Source organism: Arachis hypogaea, chromosome 7 (genome assembly GCF_003086295.3).
Source record: "Arachis hypogaea cultivar Tifrunner chromosome 7, arahy.Tifrunner.gnm2.J5K5, whole genome shotgun sequence".
Taxonomy (NCBI): Eukaryota; Viridiplantae; Streptophyta; class Magnoliopsida; order Fabales; family Fabaceae; genus Arachis; species Arachis hypogaea.
The window spans coordinates 15219770-15235817 of NC_092042.1; the positions used below are offsets into that span (position 1 = coordinate 15219770).

General features: G+C 30.9%; 2 protein-coding genes across 2 annotated transcripts; one reads left to right on the forward strand and one right to left on the reverse strand.

Annotated features, from left to right (window-relative positions):
- The first annotated feature begins 4995 nt into the window (after nt 1–4995).
- Nucleotides 4996–9836, forward strand: LOC112702604 (trans-cinnamate:CoA ligase, peroxisomal). Its single transcript, XM_025753717.3, has 2 exons — nt 4996–5378; nt 8203–9836. Exons 1-2 carry the CDS (start codon nt 5181–5183, stop codon nt 9718–9720), a joined length of 1716 nt encoding a protein of 571 aa, XP_025609502.1. The 5' UTR covers nt 4996–5180; the 3' UTR covers nt 9721–9836.
- Nucleotides 9837–11435: 1599 nt separating this feature from the next.
- On the reverse strand, nt 11436–12410 carry LOC112703989 (large ribosomal subunit protein P3z-like). The gene is made up of 2 exons (XM_025755592.3): nt 11854–12410; nt 11436–11617 (listed from the first exon to the last, which is right to left on the reverse strand). Exon 1 carries the CDS (start codon nt 12245–12247, stop codon nt 11891–11893), a length of 357 nt encoding a protein of 118 aa, XP_025611377.1. The 5' UTR covers nt 12248–12410; the 3' UTR covers nt 11436–11617; nt 11854–11890.
- Nucleotides 12411–16048: the final 3638 nt, after the last annotated feature.

Sequence of the window (16048 nt, forward strand, 5' to 3'; positions counted from 1 at the left end):
CGGTTCAATGACTGGTCCGATTTTCGCAACCTTGATATATATTATATTTATAAGCTACTTATGTAACAAGTTTTGTATATATGAATATGCTTAACGGTTTTCAAAATAAAGTATTTTTTCCGGTTTTTCAAAGAAAACAGCGACACAGTTTCACGTCAAAAGCTCATATTTTTTTATTAAGTATATAAAGTCGTCGTAATATCCCTTGCTATCAGAGTGGCGCAGCCAGAAGCATGATTTAAAATTCTTTTAATATAGTTTTTTTGTTTATTACGTAAAGTTTATACATATGAAAAACCCTGATTTGCCATGGTCTTCAGATTTAAAGTTGAAAAGTGCAAGAGACATTGCTGAGTTTTCTAACTTGATGTCCTACCCCAACCAACTGGACTACTCTTCCTTAGATTGTCATCGCTGTCCTCATCTATCATGACGGGATCTACATCATCGTCATCCCACAATATATCCTCCACGGGATTCGGTTGTCCACCGTCTCTTGAAACTGGGATCATAACAGAAATATCTATCATCACAATCACAAGCTCACCAAAAGATCGATTATCACTAATTTCTCCATCATTAACGCAATTTAGGTTAACTATAAAGGACAGAGATGCCGCCAATACTGCTTTGGATGCAATTACAGGCACAGATGAAAAGGCAACAACAGACATTGAACTAGATTAAGGAATCCAATTCAATATTTCTGAACTAGATACCACATCTCCAAACTTGGCCGATAGTTCATAGGTTTTGACCTCGAAAAATTGACGACAACCATGAAACAAAACTTGCAAATCTTCGTCACTATCTATTACAAAGGAGTCGTACTTCACACCATCTCGGAAAACAAAAATTGAAATTCTATAAAATAATTTCTTCACTCGTTTCATGCCATTAACTCCCAGTTTTTGGATTATAGTATTCTGAAATTGAGCAAAATTCATAGAATGATTGATAAAGACACTCAATAGATCCTTATAAGTAAATTTTATTCTCTCTCATGTTTTTTTTCTTAATCGTCCCTCTATAGTGCACAAGAACTAAAAAACTATCATCACTAATCATTGTGAGTGCCGCCACTCTAATGAATAACAAACTTTCTAGTTGTATTTATATAGGACATATACTCGTAGCTAAATCAAATTAAGTAAATTTGAAATACTGATTTCTAAATCATAGCTAGTAATAATTTGAATCAATTAGATTCGATTTGCCTTAGAGCTACATTTTTAAAAAATCGAAACAAGTTATATCAATTTATTACTTCCTTCATTCCTTTATAAATCGAACTCAGTTGCTTCAATTTATCATTATTGTGTGTTGTTAGAAACTTATAATTAATAAATTGAATCTAATTGTATTGATTTACTGTATCTCATGTTAAATCGAATCCAAATAATTTAATTTATGTTAAAAAAATATAAATCAAATTTATTAACAAAACATACATATACTAAATTTAGTTTATAGCATTAGTATAATTTTTTTTCTCATTTAATTTATCTACCTTTTCCTTGTATTTATATATGCAGCTGACAATATCTACCTTATAAGTTATAACCCGAAGCTATAGACAAAAAAGAATATGTAGGACCATGACCAGTATCTTATTATTGTATTTTTTTGCCTTGAGTCATTGAATATATATATATATATATATATATATATATATTAATGAGAGAATTTTTTTGCAATATTTAAAGTATTTAATTGTATGGGCTAAATGATTATCTTTACCCTCTTTATAATACTAATTATTTTCTGTATAGAAATTTTAAAAACACAATTTCTACTTTGAAACTGTCAAATAGCTTAATAATAATTACTTCTACATAATTTATTGTTAAGGTAAATTAAATACAATTTTAATTGGTAGCACAGTATTCGTTTTCGAAAATGGTCAATGGTATAATTTTAGAAGAAATGTATTTATTTAGTTTAAACGTAATTTTCAAAAGTCAAGATGAATGTCTAAAACATGTTGTTTAATAATAATAAGCTATAACACTATGCAATTAATTATTGCAAAATAAACAGTAATATCAGTCACATTTCCCTCAATGTCAATAATGATAATAAAAAGATTGTTCAGTTTGGACCATTTTCCCATTTACTTTCTCCTAGCTCCATAATGATGAGCCAAAAAGAAAATGACAGGTTTTTTCAAAGGAGCTTTCATATCACTTAATCACTTAATTTACATTTCATCAAGCTTCACGTTATCTTATTAATTTGTTACAGCCAAGTGCCAACTTCCCCTCACCAAATAAAATAGCTCGCTGGGAAAAATGAATGAGTAGCACCAACTAACCAGTGCGTTTGGAGCAGCCAAAAAATATTGATTTATATTATTTTAATTAAGTTTAATACATTAGTCTTAGATTAGGACATGTAATTAAAATAAAAGTCATAATAAATTAAAATATTATTTTAGAATATTTCTAATACAGTGAAACCTTATTTATGAAACCATTTGCATAAAAAGAATAGTTTTTTTTTCCCTAAAGTCTTTAAAAAAAATTATTTTCTTTAATTCAAAGTCAACTTGACAAAAAAGAAAATCAAATATGAACAGTGATTTCTTAGTTGAGAAAGTATATAAAATCAATTGTTTAATAATTAAATCAAACTAATTTTTTAATTAAACTTTTTATATATAAGTGTAAAATTAATTAGGTGAATTTTCTACTTAAGCCAAGTGTAAAATCCTATTTTTCATTCTTTGTTTGTGTGAGAACAATTTTTTTTTCTGTTTCTTTCTTTGTTTTCAAAGCTGCCTTCCTTCTACCGGCTTTAATCTTATCATTATCTTCGATAAAATGCTCATCAACTTCTTTTGCAAACAAATCGCTCAAAATTGTCAGAATTACCGTCATATTTTTAAAATAAATTTAATAATAATTTTATTATCGTCACATTCCATCTATCCAACGGAATAAATTTCGAGGAAAAAAATATTATTGTCAGATTTTCGATCCGACGCTAACTAATTCGATTGTAATAATGAATTAGATTGACGAAACTATCAAATAATTATTTTTTTATCAAACGATAACATTCGCATTGAATAAAATTTTTGCGCCTATTTAGAATTTGTCTGTCACGAAACTTGGGGGTAATCAATGAGCGTCATTATATTCAGAAAATAAAATAAACATTTACCATCAAAATTTTCTCTCTAAATCCAACGATAATAAACAGTAAATTTTTTTCCCCTAAAGTTGCATATGCTCAATATCCTTATAATGTTATAACCTACTTTCAGAATAAATATTTTGATAATTAATATTTATGTAAAAAATTAAATTATTATAACCATGAATTACATGTCTTAATTATAAATAAAAATTATATATTAAAATTTAATAATTTAATTACAAAAACACAAAACTAATTACTCTAAACTAATAACTTAATTGGTATATATCACAATTTGACAACAAAATTTAGAAATATTATAACCATGAATAATTATATGTATTAATTATAAATAAAATTTACATATTAAAATTTAATAACTTAATTACATAAATAAAAAACTAATGACTCTAAACTAATAAACTTAATTAATATATATCACAATTTGAACATTTAAAACTAAAAAAAAAGGGGGAAAAGTCAAGGAGAAACGTGGTGGCAGAACCTGCCTCCTGCAAGGTAGTGTTCTACATGTCGTCGTCTCAAAGCTCCCAGCGGCGGTGCCCCTGCCAACTACGTGCGCCATCATCATCTCTTGACTTCGTCAACAACAAGCTCCATGATGAACATGAGTTTGGACAGATCTCTAGAGCCACTGTTGCCAATGTTGTCTATCTTGACTTCCAAATCTGAAGTTGTAACTGTGCTAGGGAGAAAAAAAATTATTTTATTTAGTATTTATTTATTATTATTATTATAATTAATAAATATTAAATAAAATAAATTTTGATATTTTTTGTTAATTTTTTTATTATTAAATATTTTTATATTGTTATTATCTAGATTTAAAGTTGTTTCATGCTAACTAAATTGAGTTGGTTTAGTAATTAGTTTATTAGTTTGTTTAATTAAGCGTTAGAAATTCAAATTCTATTCCTGCAACAAATTAATCATTGTCTTATCAGAAAATATTATAAAAAATAAAAAAAATTGTTGCATGCTCTTATTCACTCGTTGTTGCCTAGGGAGTGGCAACGGAACGAGTAAGGATAGATTTTTACTCTACCCAACTCGTTTCGCTCTACAATAATCTGCATAAAACCTATACTACTTCTACTCACGGACAGTAAAAAATTAAATCTTAATCCGTTCCTATGGGTACCCGCCTTTATAATTATTAAAATCTAATAAATAAAATTAAATTTTAAAAAAATTTATATAACCATTAACTCGTTTTTTAGCATTTTTCCCTTTTTTTTTTATCTTAACATGTTTTTTCTTTTTTGTTCCGATTCATACAACTTTTTTTTTTTTACTTTTATCTGAAAATTTGTATTCTTTTTACATTTATCAGTTGAGTATACAAATTTTAGTATTGGTTTTAAAAAAAAATATTTTTTTAAAAAATCAATAACTTTTTAAAGACTTAATTACAAAAATATTTTTTATATCCAAATTAAAATTTAATTTGATGCAACCAATCTCTTAATTAAAAAAATAAGAGTTTTAAATCTTGTAAAAGAACTAATAAAGTGATAAAATAAAAAGTTAATCATCGTTAAATTTATAAATTTTATTAAATGTGATCTTTATTATTTTAATTTTAAAATAATTAATATTTAATATTATCACTTTAATGAATTTCTGGTTCGCCAATAAATAATAGTTTCATCCTTTCTTAGAAATATGGACTCTCTGGTTCGGAAGATTTAATGCAAAGAGTAAAAGAGGACATGTAACTAACCACACCTACTATATTTAATTAATTTATACCTTATTTTTCGGTATTCGATTTAATTAACCTATACCTTATTTTCGATATAAATAGCCATTTATATATATGAGTTCTCATTTGCCATTCCTATATCACTTTCCCTTCCCTTCTTTGCCTCTTTCGTATCGTATCCACCACCCTCTCTCACTTCATAATATCTCATACATCATATATCTATCTATATATATGCGCATACATATCATTTAATTTCAGATTCAGAACCATATAGAAGCACTTTTTTGGGTTCATATTATAATAATTAATAATGAACGACCTTCCAAAATACGAAGCCAATAGCAGTGCTCTGAGCCCCATAAATTTCTTGAAGAGAGCATCAGCATGCTATGCCAACCAAACCTCAGTCATTTATGAAGGAACTCACTTCACGTGGCAACAAACCTACGAACGTTGTCGCCGTCTTGCTTCTTCTCTCCGTTCCTTCAACATTGCCAAGAATGATGTTGTAAGCTCTAAGATCTCAATTAATTCATTTCTCATCATAATTATTTAAGAGAAATGTTATTTATATACTAAAATCAGCTACTAAAATCAGTCATTAATATATTTGTGTATAAATATATATATGATTTAATTTATTTTTAATGTGTATTTATATTTTAACATGTATTTTATACTGGTGGTTAATTTTAATAGTTGATTTTAATGTATACATAGTATAATCCATTATTTAATTTGTTAGTTTTAATCTCTGCAGCGGTTTAATTTGTTATCTTTAACAACTTTATTATAATTAACTTAGTATTTAAGCTCAAAAGAAAAAATATATGGCTGAGAATCTGGGATTAATACAGTGTAATGCTTCATAGAGTGTAGTTTAGATTCAAACACTGTTATCTTTCTCATTGGATAGAGAGTTTTTAGTGTTTTAACTTTAACTTTTACCAACTATTAAAAATATATATATATGGCATTAGAAATTTGAATACAAAATAGTATATTTCAAGATGTGTCTTTTTTTTAATCTCTTAAATCTTAATAATTAACCAATTCAGCATAAAGCTAACGTATGCGACCAATGTCCAATAGTCATACATCTAAGGTACGTCAGTTGCGATGGGAAAGAATAAATTTTTAAAGGGTTATGTTAGGTAATTAATGACTTTTTTGAATAACATAAATAATAAGTTTTAAATTTGGTTATTATTAGATATTAATTACTCATGTCACTCATTACATTTGGGATTAATTTACTTTTTTAACTCTATTATTCACATTGTTCAACAATATTATTGTCTACCTATATTTTTTTTTTAACTTTTTTTCCGCAAATTTAAAATAAATATAGAAAGGAAGAATTTAGAAGGATTGATACATATTTTTATAATTCAAAAAGTTTATACGTATACCAAAATAATTAGAGATATAATTATTTATATATTTTTTATTAGTTTAATTTTTTAAGAAAAATAATTTCATAACATAGTATTATTCTTTTTGTAAACTTAAATTTTTAAGAGAAATTATTTTATGACAAATAGCAATATGATAATTTATTAGAGATAAAATAATAAATTTAATTAAAATCAAATAAAATTTTTTCAATGTGGAGAAACTTGAAAATAGAGAGTTTGGGAATTTTGAAAAACTAACTAAAATCTCAAAAAAACCCTCATTTTCCAAATAATAAAATTTGTGAAGGGGATTTAACTTTCTAAAATATTTTCTCCCTTCTAAAATCCTCGAAACTAAACTTTTAACAACACTAAAAATTTTTCCTATTATTGCAATAGCCTAACATATATAAACGTGGAATAAAATCTAGTTAAACTTCAAATCTGATCTCTAGAAGAGATTCCATGAACACTGATCAACACTCCACGTTATTTCTGCTCCCACCTCATGTATGTAGTTTTATATATATTATATTTTCTGTCACTTATTTTATGTAGTTTTATATTCACTGTATTTTTACTATTATGTCCTGAGAATATGGACCCCATATTTCACATATAAAAGTTGACACTAAGCAAGATTTTTATTTTTTATTTTTGGTCAGTTTTCAATTATTTTATTTAACATTTGCAATTTCTTTATTAAAAATAAAAAGATCAATCAAAAGTATAGTGTCCAACAGTCCAAATATAAGTGTATATTGGGACGAAACAATATTTTTCTTGTGTTGATAGAGCTAAATACATTTTGAAAAAAAAATAGAAAGAAAAAAGGTGATATTTGTTAAAGTCAGTAAAAAAAAAAAGAGTTTAAAAAACAATGAGCTTTCCCTAACCTTCATTTCACACTGAGATGACATTAAGTCATTGATGGTATGTGTATATCTTAATTATTTGTATATTACAATATGAGATTATATATGTCATTTTTTTCCATTAATCATCTGATGAGATGTAAACTTATTCTAATAAATGAAATTTAATCACCACCTAATAGCTAACCATGATATTCTATGCTTAACAAGAGTATAAATATTTTTTTAAGAGTTTAGTTAACAAGTAGTGTTCTAAAAATACTTAATAAGGTACTAAGTATGGAAATATTTTGCTAAAAGACTAAAGATTATAAAATTTGAAAAATAAAAATAATTAAAACACGTCATCATTTCCGCAACCCAAAAAAAAAAAAACAAAAAAAATTCCAACTGTCTCACCAAATATTTTTTCTAAATCAGGCCCTACATTTTTTTTCCAAGAGGCACACATTTTAGGTTTGTTTTTAAGAATAGAATAGGATAAGACACTGAAAATAAGATAAAATACTGATAAATAGAGATACAAAATTTTGTATTCTTGTATTTTGTTTGGTAATAAACTATAACAAATTATAAAAATTTAATTTATTCTCATTTTTTTTCATTCAAAAAATTTGAGATAAAAAATATAACAATAAAAGATATAATTATGAAAAATTAACAAAAATAATGAAAGAAAAAATAAAAAATAAGTTGTGTCATTTGTTAGTGTCTTCGTGTCTTTCCTGTCAGGATAGACACAAAATACACTAATGCAGTGTTTCTGAACACATTATCTCTGTCCATATTTTTTCTGCCAAACACAAAACTCAGTGTTTCAATCTCAATATCCTATCTCTGTAAACAAATGCAACCTATATGACAAAGCGCTTTTTACTACTCAAATAACGTTTTATATAATTATATTCTTTTTTTATATCGGTTTTTTAGATGATCATTATACTATTATTAATGTAAAAGAGTAATTATTTAAATAATTGAATGCACGTATAGATTTGTAGAAAAAGGGAAAAAGGTTAAAGTTTGGTAATAATTGAAGATGACCAATTTGGTTTTTCAGGTGTCAGTGGTGGCCCCTAACATTCCGGCAATGTATGAGATGCATTTTGCTGTGCCAATGGCAGGTGGTGTACTCAACACCATTAACACTCGTCTTGATGCTCATAACATAGCCACAATTCTCAATCATTCCGAAGCCAAATTCTTCTTTGTGGACTATGAATATGTCTCCAAGGCAAAAGAAGCACTTCAATTACTCAACAATTATGCCCCCAAATATTTTCCACTCGTCATTCTCATACAAGACACAAATTTAGAAAGTAACTCACCCACCAAAATTACCAAGTTTGGTGATGATCATTATGAATATGAACAATTGATCCGAAAGGGTGACCCAAATTATGTCCCAATTGAAATCAAAGATGAATGGGATCCAATTGCATTGAATTATACATCAGGGACTACCTCGTCACCCAAAGGAGTTGTCTACACTCACAGGGGAACATTTCTTAGTACCTTAAGCAACATATTAACATGGGGTATGGGAACACAACCGGTTCTCCTATGGACACTACCCATGTTCCATGGTAATGGGTGGGCCTTCACCTGGGGTGTGGCGGCGCGTGGCGGCACCAATGTGTGCCTACGTTACACTACAGCCGGCAACATTTTTAGAAACATTTCGGATCATCACGTGACACACATGTGTTGCGCCCCTATAGTCTTTAGTATTATCTTGGAATCCAAGGAAAGCGAGCGCCGGCAGATTAAATCCCCGGTGCAAATCTTAGCCGCAGGATCGCCTCCGCCGGCGACTCTGCTCCATCAGATTGAGTTAATTGGGTTCCACGTCACACATTGCTACGGGTTGACTGAGTCAACAGCGGCAGCGCTTTCGTGTGAATGGAACCACGAGTGGAACAAACTACAAAGAGAGGAACAAGCAAGGTTGAAATCGTTTCAAGGGATTGGATCACTGATGCTTGAGGATGTGGATGTGAAGGATTTGGAAACAATGGAGAGTGTGAAAAGGGATGGGAAAACAATGGGGGAGATTGTGTTAAGGAGTAGTGGACTAATGAAAGGTTACTTGAAGGACAAGCAATCAACTTTTGAGGCATTTAAAAACGGTTGGTTCCACACTGGAGACGTAGGGGTTGTGCATCCTAACGGTTACATACAAATCAAGGATAGGTGCAAGGATATAATCATTTCTGGAGGAGAAAACATAAGCAGTATTGAGGTGGAATCTGTTCTGTATAGGCATCCCAAGATATCGGAAGCCGCGGTGGTCGGAATGCCACACCCAAGATGGGGGGAGAGCCCTTGTGCATTTGTGGCATTGAAGAAGGTGACAAATTGTGGTGGAGTGAGTGAGGATGAGATTATTGCATATTGTAGGGAGAATTTGCCTCACTACATGGTTCCAAAGATGGTCAAGTTTGTGGAGGAGCTTCCAAAGACTTCAACCGGTAAGGTTCAGAAGTTTGAGTTGAGGGAAATCGCTAAGGCATTCGTGGAATCAGAGAACAACACTAATTACAAGAATAATGTTTCACAAGCTGTGTCTCGCCTTTAATTTGAGGAATAATAATGATAAATGTATTATTTTGTGTATTGGGTAGATTCTTGATATTTTCATGTTACAATTAAATTTAAATCAATTACTTTCAATAATAAAGTTAGTACGAGTCAGGTCGGTGTATGATATAAAATTAAGTAAAAACTCATGTGCAGTCGACTTCACGTGAAGTTGATAATTGAGAGCCATTAGATGATTTAACTGATTTGACTAAATTTTCATCCAACAGTTCTCACTATCAACTTCACATGAAGTCCTCACCATAAAATTATTACATTGGAGGAGTATGCAGCATCACTATCAGCTTCTAATGTTGACAACCTTAGCTTATAAAAAAGTTAGCACATTCATTCCTTTCTTTTCTATCAGTATCTTTCCAATAATTCAGCTTTTCTGTTTTCACCAATTTTAGTTCTTTAGACCAATTTAAAAAACACTATTTCATCATATGAATTATATTTGAACCCTACCTGCTGGCTGCTACTGCTTTTCAAGATTATTATCTGTAACAAAATCAGCATCATATTGTATCTGGGGCACTATAGTGAAGAGTGAAGTCATCATCTATTACCTGCTAAAGCTCAATCTTTTTGCTTGTCGTGACATATAGAATGTAAGGTGGAGTATTTTTTGTTAGTAATAGTAAAAGTAAATCTTTAAAAAAAATTATAATTAACCTATAAATTCTTAAAAAAAAATATTGAATACATTTTTAAAATAGTGTAATGATAACTTTTTATAGGTCTGTAAAAAAATACATAATTACATTACATGACTAAGCTATTTTAATAACTAAATTCAATTAAGTTGGTCTAATAATAATTTATTAACACAATCAAAACTAGTTAAAGAAAAAAAAAAAGACGTATAAAAAAATTTTGGTTAAATTTAGTTACAAAAATAATTTATTTATCTAATATTTTTCAAAAAGAAAAAAATGATTGCTGCAATTCTAATTTGGTATATGAAATTTTTGTTGTAACCCTTGATGTTATTGAAATGAAGGGAATGTCTTTGGTGGGGAGAGTATCTTTTAGATCTTAATGGATCAAGTAAAAATATTCTTAATGTGTGGTTCAGATCAATTCTATATATAAGTTTTCTATAATGTTACATATGACCCAATACTTACTCTAATTGCAAACTAGTATATTATGATTTGCTTGGACCGATGACATTATGACAGGTTTTTTTTTTTAATGTTGATATTTGGTTTAGTGGGTTGAATGAATATTGGACCATAAAAAATTTTAATATTAAAAAATAATTGTGTTTGAGCTTGTTACATATAAATTTATATTTACCCTTTATTTTTATTTTACAACAAAAAATATATTATTAATATTTTATATATTTAGTTAACAAAACATATATATTCATTAAACGATATGTGAGTAGTAAAAATATGTATATAAATTCGGTATCAAACAGAATAAACACACAATATAATTTTTATTAAAATATCTTATAATTATAAACAAAATAAAATATAACACAAATTATTGATAAAATAAAAAGGTATTTTCTTTGTTTTTACAAAACTAATAAAAAAATTAGTCAAACAAAAAATCAATAAGAATTGTGGAGCATTTAGATTATGAGTGAAAATTTTCTAAATCATCATCCAACATTATACCAATTATACTATTTAATATCTAACTCCTAACAAAAATAAATATAATAATAATAATAATAATAATAATAATAATAATATATTATTATTATTGCGCAAGTTAGCATGTTTTTTTTCCAAACAGGCCCGAGGCAAATATAACCCGCCCAATTTACAACTGGAAAGAAATCCCAACGCAATCTTCTTCTTCGCAGTGCCGTGCCGTCTTCCTCATCAGCCACGCCGTCCCCTTCCTCGGTCTAGGATGGTAGTAAGCAGCATCTATAGAGATCAATTTATAATTGTAAGAACTAGAAATATCTGTTGCAATGGAAGATCATAATCTCCAGAAAGTTTGTGAATTGATATGTTTAGCTTTGACATATGGTAAATAACTGTTAGAATATATTAGGATCATAGCAAAAATATTTGATCGAAGAGTATCAAAATCTGTTGCAAGCCAATACACAAAAAATGGTACTACTATAACACAATTAATAGCATTGAAGATTAAAGACCTTTTTGTGAGCTAAATTCAGGTAAAACGAGAATTCTTTAATCAAATAGTGACATTCCAAAATCTTCGTCTTCCTCTTTCTCGACCTTCTCTTCTTTCTTCTCGGCAGCAGGGGCGGCGGCGTTCTCTGCAGCAGCACCACCAGCAGGAGCAGCAGCAACAGCACCTCCAACGAAGACTGCACCACCCACAACCACCTGGAAGATAACAGAGGAGGGAGAAACGAAAGAGAAAGAGGACTGAACGGCGCCGGAGGAATCAGTGGCGCGAGTGGCATTGACGAGCTTGCGTTGAAGGTCGTAGGTGGAGGAGGCGGAGTCCTCGATGTCGCCGGAGTGCTGCTTCACAGTCCACTCGGCGCCGGATTTGCGGAGAACGAATGTGAATACTTCCATGACTGATGGCTGATGGCTTCTGTGTGTGTTTCTAACAATAACAAATTATATTTTCTCCAAATTTACCCCACATGTTACTTTTTATATTTGTGAACCGATCTCATATTTTTTTATTAATTTCTTTGATTACCTGGTCCATCAAGGTCCAAAAGATACTTTCCCCACCGAAGAAAGCTCCTGAAATGAATTACAAGACCTTAGAAGAATCATTAGTATAAAAGTTAACTATTATACTAAGAGAATTCAAAATTTTGTAAGATTCGTTTTTAAGTGATGGTAGGCTCATCGTACAACTCTTTTTTAGGTATCTTCGAAATTCAGAACATATCATTTTCTTTTAAGGACTGACATCTTTATGGGTTGGCACTGCAATATTTTACTCAATTTTTTTCTAATCCAAATTTTTTACATCAGATCTTTTTACAAGTAGTCTTTTTTGTTGGTTTTTTCTCTCCTTTGTGAGGTCCAAGCTTAACTTTTTAGGAGTGTATTCTTACATCCTAGTATCACAACCTTAATTCAGTTTTTGAGGTCTTTTAAGAGAAAGAGAGTAGCCACCAAAAAGTTTGCAGTAGGAGAAATTGGTCTCGCAAGAGAGAACTTAGGTTTCTCATTTTTACACAGAGCAGCAATCTTAGAATTGCAGTTTCTCATTCTTTCACCGTTGGATCGACGTGAAATTTGAACTATCGATTCTTCACATCTTGTTCTTCATTCTGGACGGTGGAGATTTTAATTAGAAGTCTACAGAGGGAGAAATTGGCTTCGATAGCAGCTCTATTTTTTGGGTATATTTCATCTTCTTGCTTCTCATTTGAAAGCTTTGGTGCTTTGATGTTTTGGCTGGTTATATGCACATTTTTTGTGCTTTATTTGAGACTCTCTTGTACCTAATTTGATTATAGTGGAGCTATTTCATTGGTTTGGACGACCTGTAGTTTTTACCTCTCATATTGAGGGGATTTTCCACGTTAAAATCTTGGTGTGTTCTTGTTATTGCTTTACTTGTTATATTTGCTTGTTATAGTTGCTGCCATATTGTATTGTGAGTGCTTCCATATTATTCTTGTGTTGGACATTTTTGTTGTTTCCGCTGCTAGGCTCTTTCATACTGGCATCAGAGCTGGTTGGTATTTTTCTGGGCTTGTGATTCTGTGAATAATAGAAGCTAATACTAATACTAGTAGGATGATCACTCTTAATGGTCCTAATTATGATTTGTGGAAGTCAAAAATAGAAGATTTGCTTTATGTCAAGAATTTTCATCAACCAGTTTTTGGTACAGAGAAACCTAATGATAAATCTGATGATGATTAGACTTTGTTGCATAGACAAGTCTGTGGATATATTAGGCAGTGGGTTGACGATAATGTGTTAAACCATATTATTGGAGAGACACATGCTCAGACCCTTTGGATTAAGCTTGAACAGTTGTATGCTCGAAAAACTGGGAATAACAAGATGTTTTTGATCAAGCAGTTGTTGGCTTTGAAATATACAGATGGGACATCAATGACAGATCACTTGAATAATTTTCAAGGAATTATGAATCAGTTATCTTCCATGGGTATCAAGTTTGATGAAGAGGTTCAAGGATTGTTACTTCTTGACTCCTTACCAGACTCGTGGAAAATTCTCAGAATGTCATTGTCTAATTCTGCTCCTGATGGTGTAATCTCTATGGATCTTGCCAAGAACAGTGTTTTGAATGAAGAGATGAGAAGAAAGTCACAAGGTACATCAACTACACATTCAGATGTTCTTGTTTTTGATTCTAGGGAGAGAAACAAAAGTCAAGGTCCTAAAGGTAGAGATCAAAGCAGAAGCAAGTCACGAGAAAAGTATAAGAATATTGAGTGTCATCATTGTGGTAAAAAAAGATATGTGAAAAAATTTTGTTGACAGCTAAAGAAGGAGAAAGCCAAGGCAAGTAAAGACAAAAGCACAAATAAAAATGATGGTAGCAAGGAAGACAAGGTTAATGTAACTCATGATGATTTTCTTGTTGTTGAGGAGTTTGAATCTGTTAACCTTATTGATAATAGCATTAGTTGGGTGATTGATAGTGGTGCTTCTATTCATGTTACATCTAGGAGGAATTTGTTTATATCTTATACTCCTGGTGATTTTGGTGATGTAAAAATGGTTCATCAAGGTGTTGCAAAATGTGCCGGTGTTGGACAAGTTTGCTTAGAAACCTCCAACGGTACCAAGTTAACTTTGAAGCGTGTGAAGCATGTTTCAGATATTCGGTTGAACTCACTTTCTGTTGGTAAGTTGTGTGATGAAGACTTGGATAGCTCATTCTCTCGTGATAATTGGAAGCTCACCAAGGGTTCCATGGTTATTGCTAGAGGTACTCGACACTCTACTCTTTATTTAACTCAAGCAAATATTGTGAAAGATGTTGTTAATGCTGCTGAGTTTGTTGATAAAACTGATTTATGGCATAAGAGATTATGTCATATGAGTGAGAAAGGTATGAATATGTTATCCAAGAGGAATCTTTTATCTGGTTGCAAGGTTGCTTTGCAAAAGTGCAATCATTGCTTTGCTGAAAAACAAAACAGGGTTTCTTTCAAGAGTCATCCGCCTTCAAGGAAGTCAGAGATACTTGACTTGGTGCATTCTGATGTATGTGGGCCGATGAAGACAAGAACACTTGGAGGGTCTATCTATTTTGTAACCTTTATTGATGATCATTCTAGGAAATTATGGGTTTACACCTTGAAGACTAAAGATCAAGTTTTAAATGTGTTCAAGCAATTTCAAGCTTCTGTTGAAAGAGAAACTGGGAAGAAGTTGAAATGCATTCGTACTGACAATGGTGGTGAGTACTCAGGTCTATTTGATGCTTATTGTAAAGAGCATGGTATAAGACATCAGAAGACTCCTCCAAAGACTCCTCAATTGAATGGCTTGGCTGAAAGGATGAACAGAACATTGGTTGAAAGAGTTAGGTGCTTGTTGTCACAATCTAAATTGGCAAAATCCTTTTGGGGTGAAGCTTTGAGCACTGTTGTTCATGTCTTGAACTGGACACCATGTGTTCCCTTGAAATTTGAAGTGTCAGAGAAGGTATGGTCAGGTAAAGATGTTTTTTATGATCATTTAAGAGTCTTTGGATGTAAAGCTTTTGTTCATATTCCCAAAGATGAGAGATCTAAACTTGATGTAAATACTAGGCAGTGTATTTTTATTGGCTATGACATGGATGAGTTTGGTTACAGGTTTTATGATCCTGTTAACAAGAAGGTGATTCGAAGTAGAGATGTTGTCTTTGTTGAAGACCAAACATTGAAGGATGTTGATCATGCGAAGAAGCCAATGGTTCAGCCTAGTGACTATTTTTCTGACTTGGATATTACTCCTTCTATGCCTATGGTAGAATATGGTAGAGTTGAAGCTCAAAATAATGAGCATGATACAAGTGCAGGTGAAGATGGAACAGTTGATCCGATACTTGATGAAGCTGGTGATGATGATCAAGATGAAGAACCAGCTTCGGAAATTCCTGCAAATGCACTCTGAAGGTCTACAAGAGAGAGGAAGCCTTCGTCAAGGTATTCTCCACATGAGTTTGTTTTGTTGACTGATGGGGGAGAACCTGAATGCTTTGGAGAGGCTGTTGAAGATGAAAGCAAAGCTCAATGGCTTGAAGCTATGCAAGAAGAAATGAAGTCCTTGCTTGAGAATGATACCTATGAGTTAGTGAAGCTACCGAAGGGTATGCGAGTTTTGAAAGAACAAATGGATATTCAGAATCAAGAATGAAGAACACAATTCTAAGCCTCGGTATAA

Bases quoted from the DNA above. Each gene is read 5' to 3' on its own strand.
- LOC112702604 (XM_025753717.3), top strand. From the start codon at position 5,181: ATGAACGACCTTCCAAAATACGAAGCCAATAGCAGTGCTCTGAGCCCC. The intron at 5,379-8,202 runs GTAAGCTCTAAG...TTGGTTTTTCAG, and splicing joins ACATTGCCAAGAATGATGTT to GTGTCAGTGGTGGCCCCTAA.
- LOC112703989 (XM_025755592.3), bottom strand. From the start codon at position 12,247: ATGGAAGTATTCACATTCGTTCTCCGCAAATCCGGCGCCGAGTGGACT.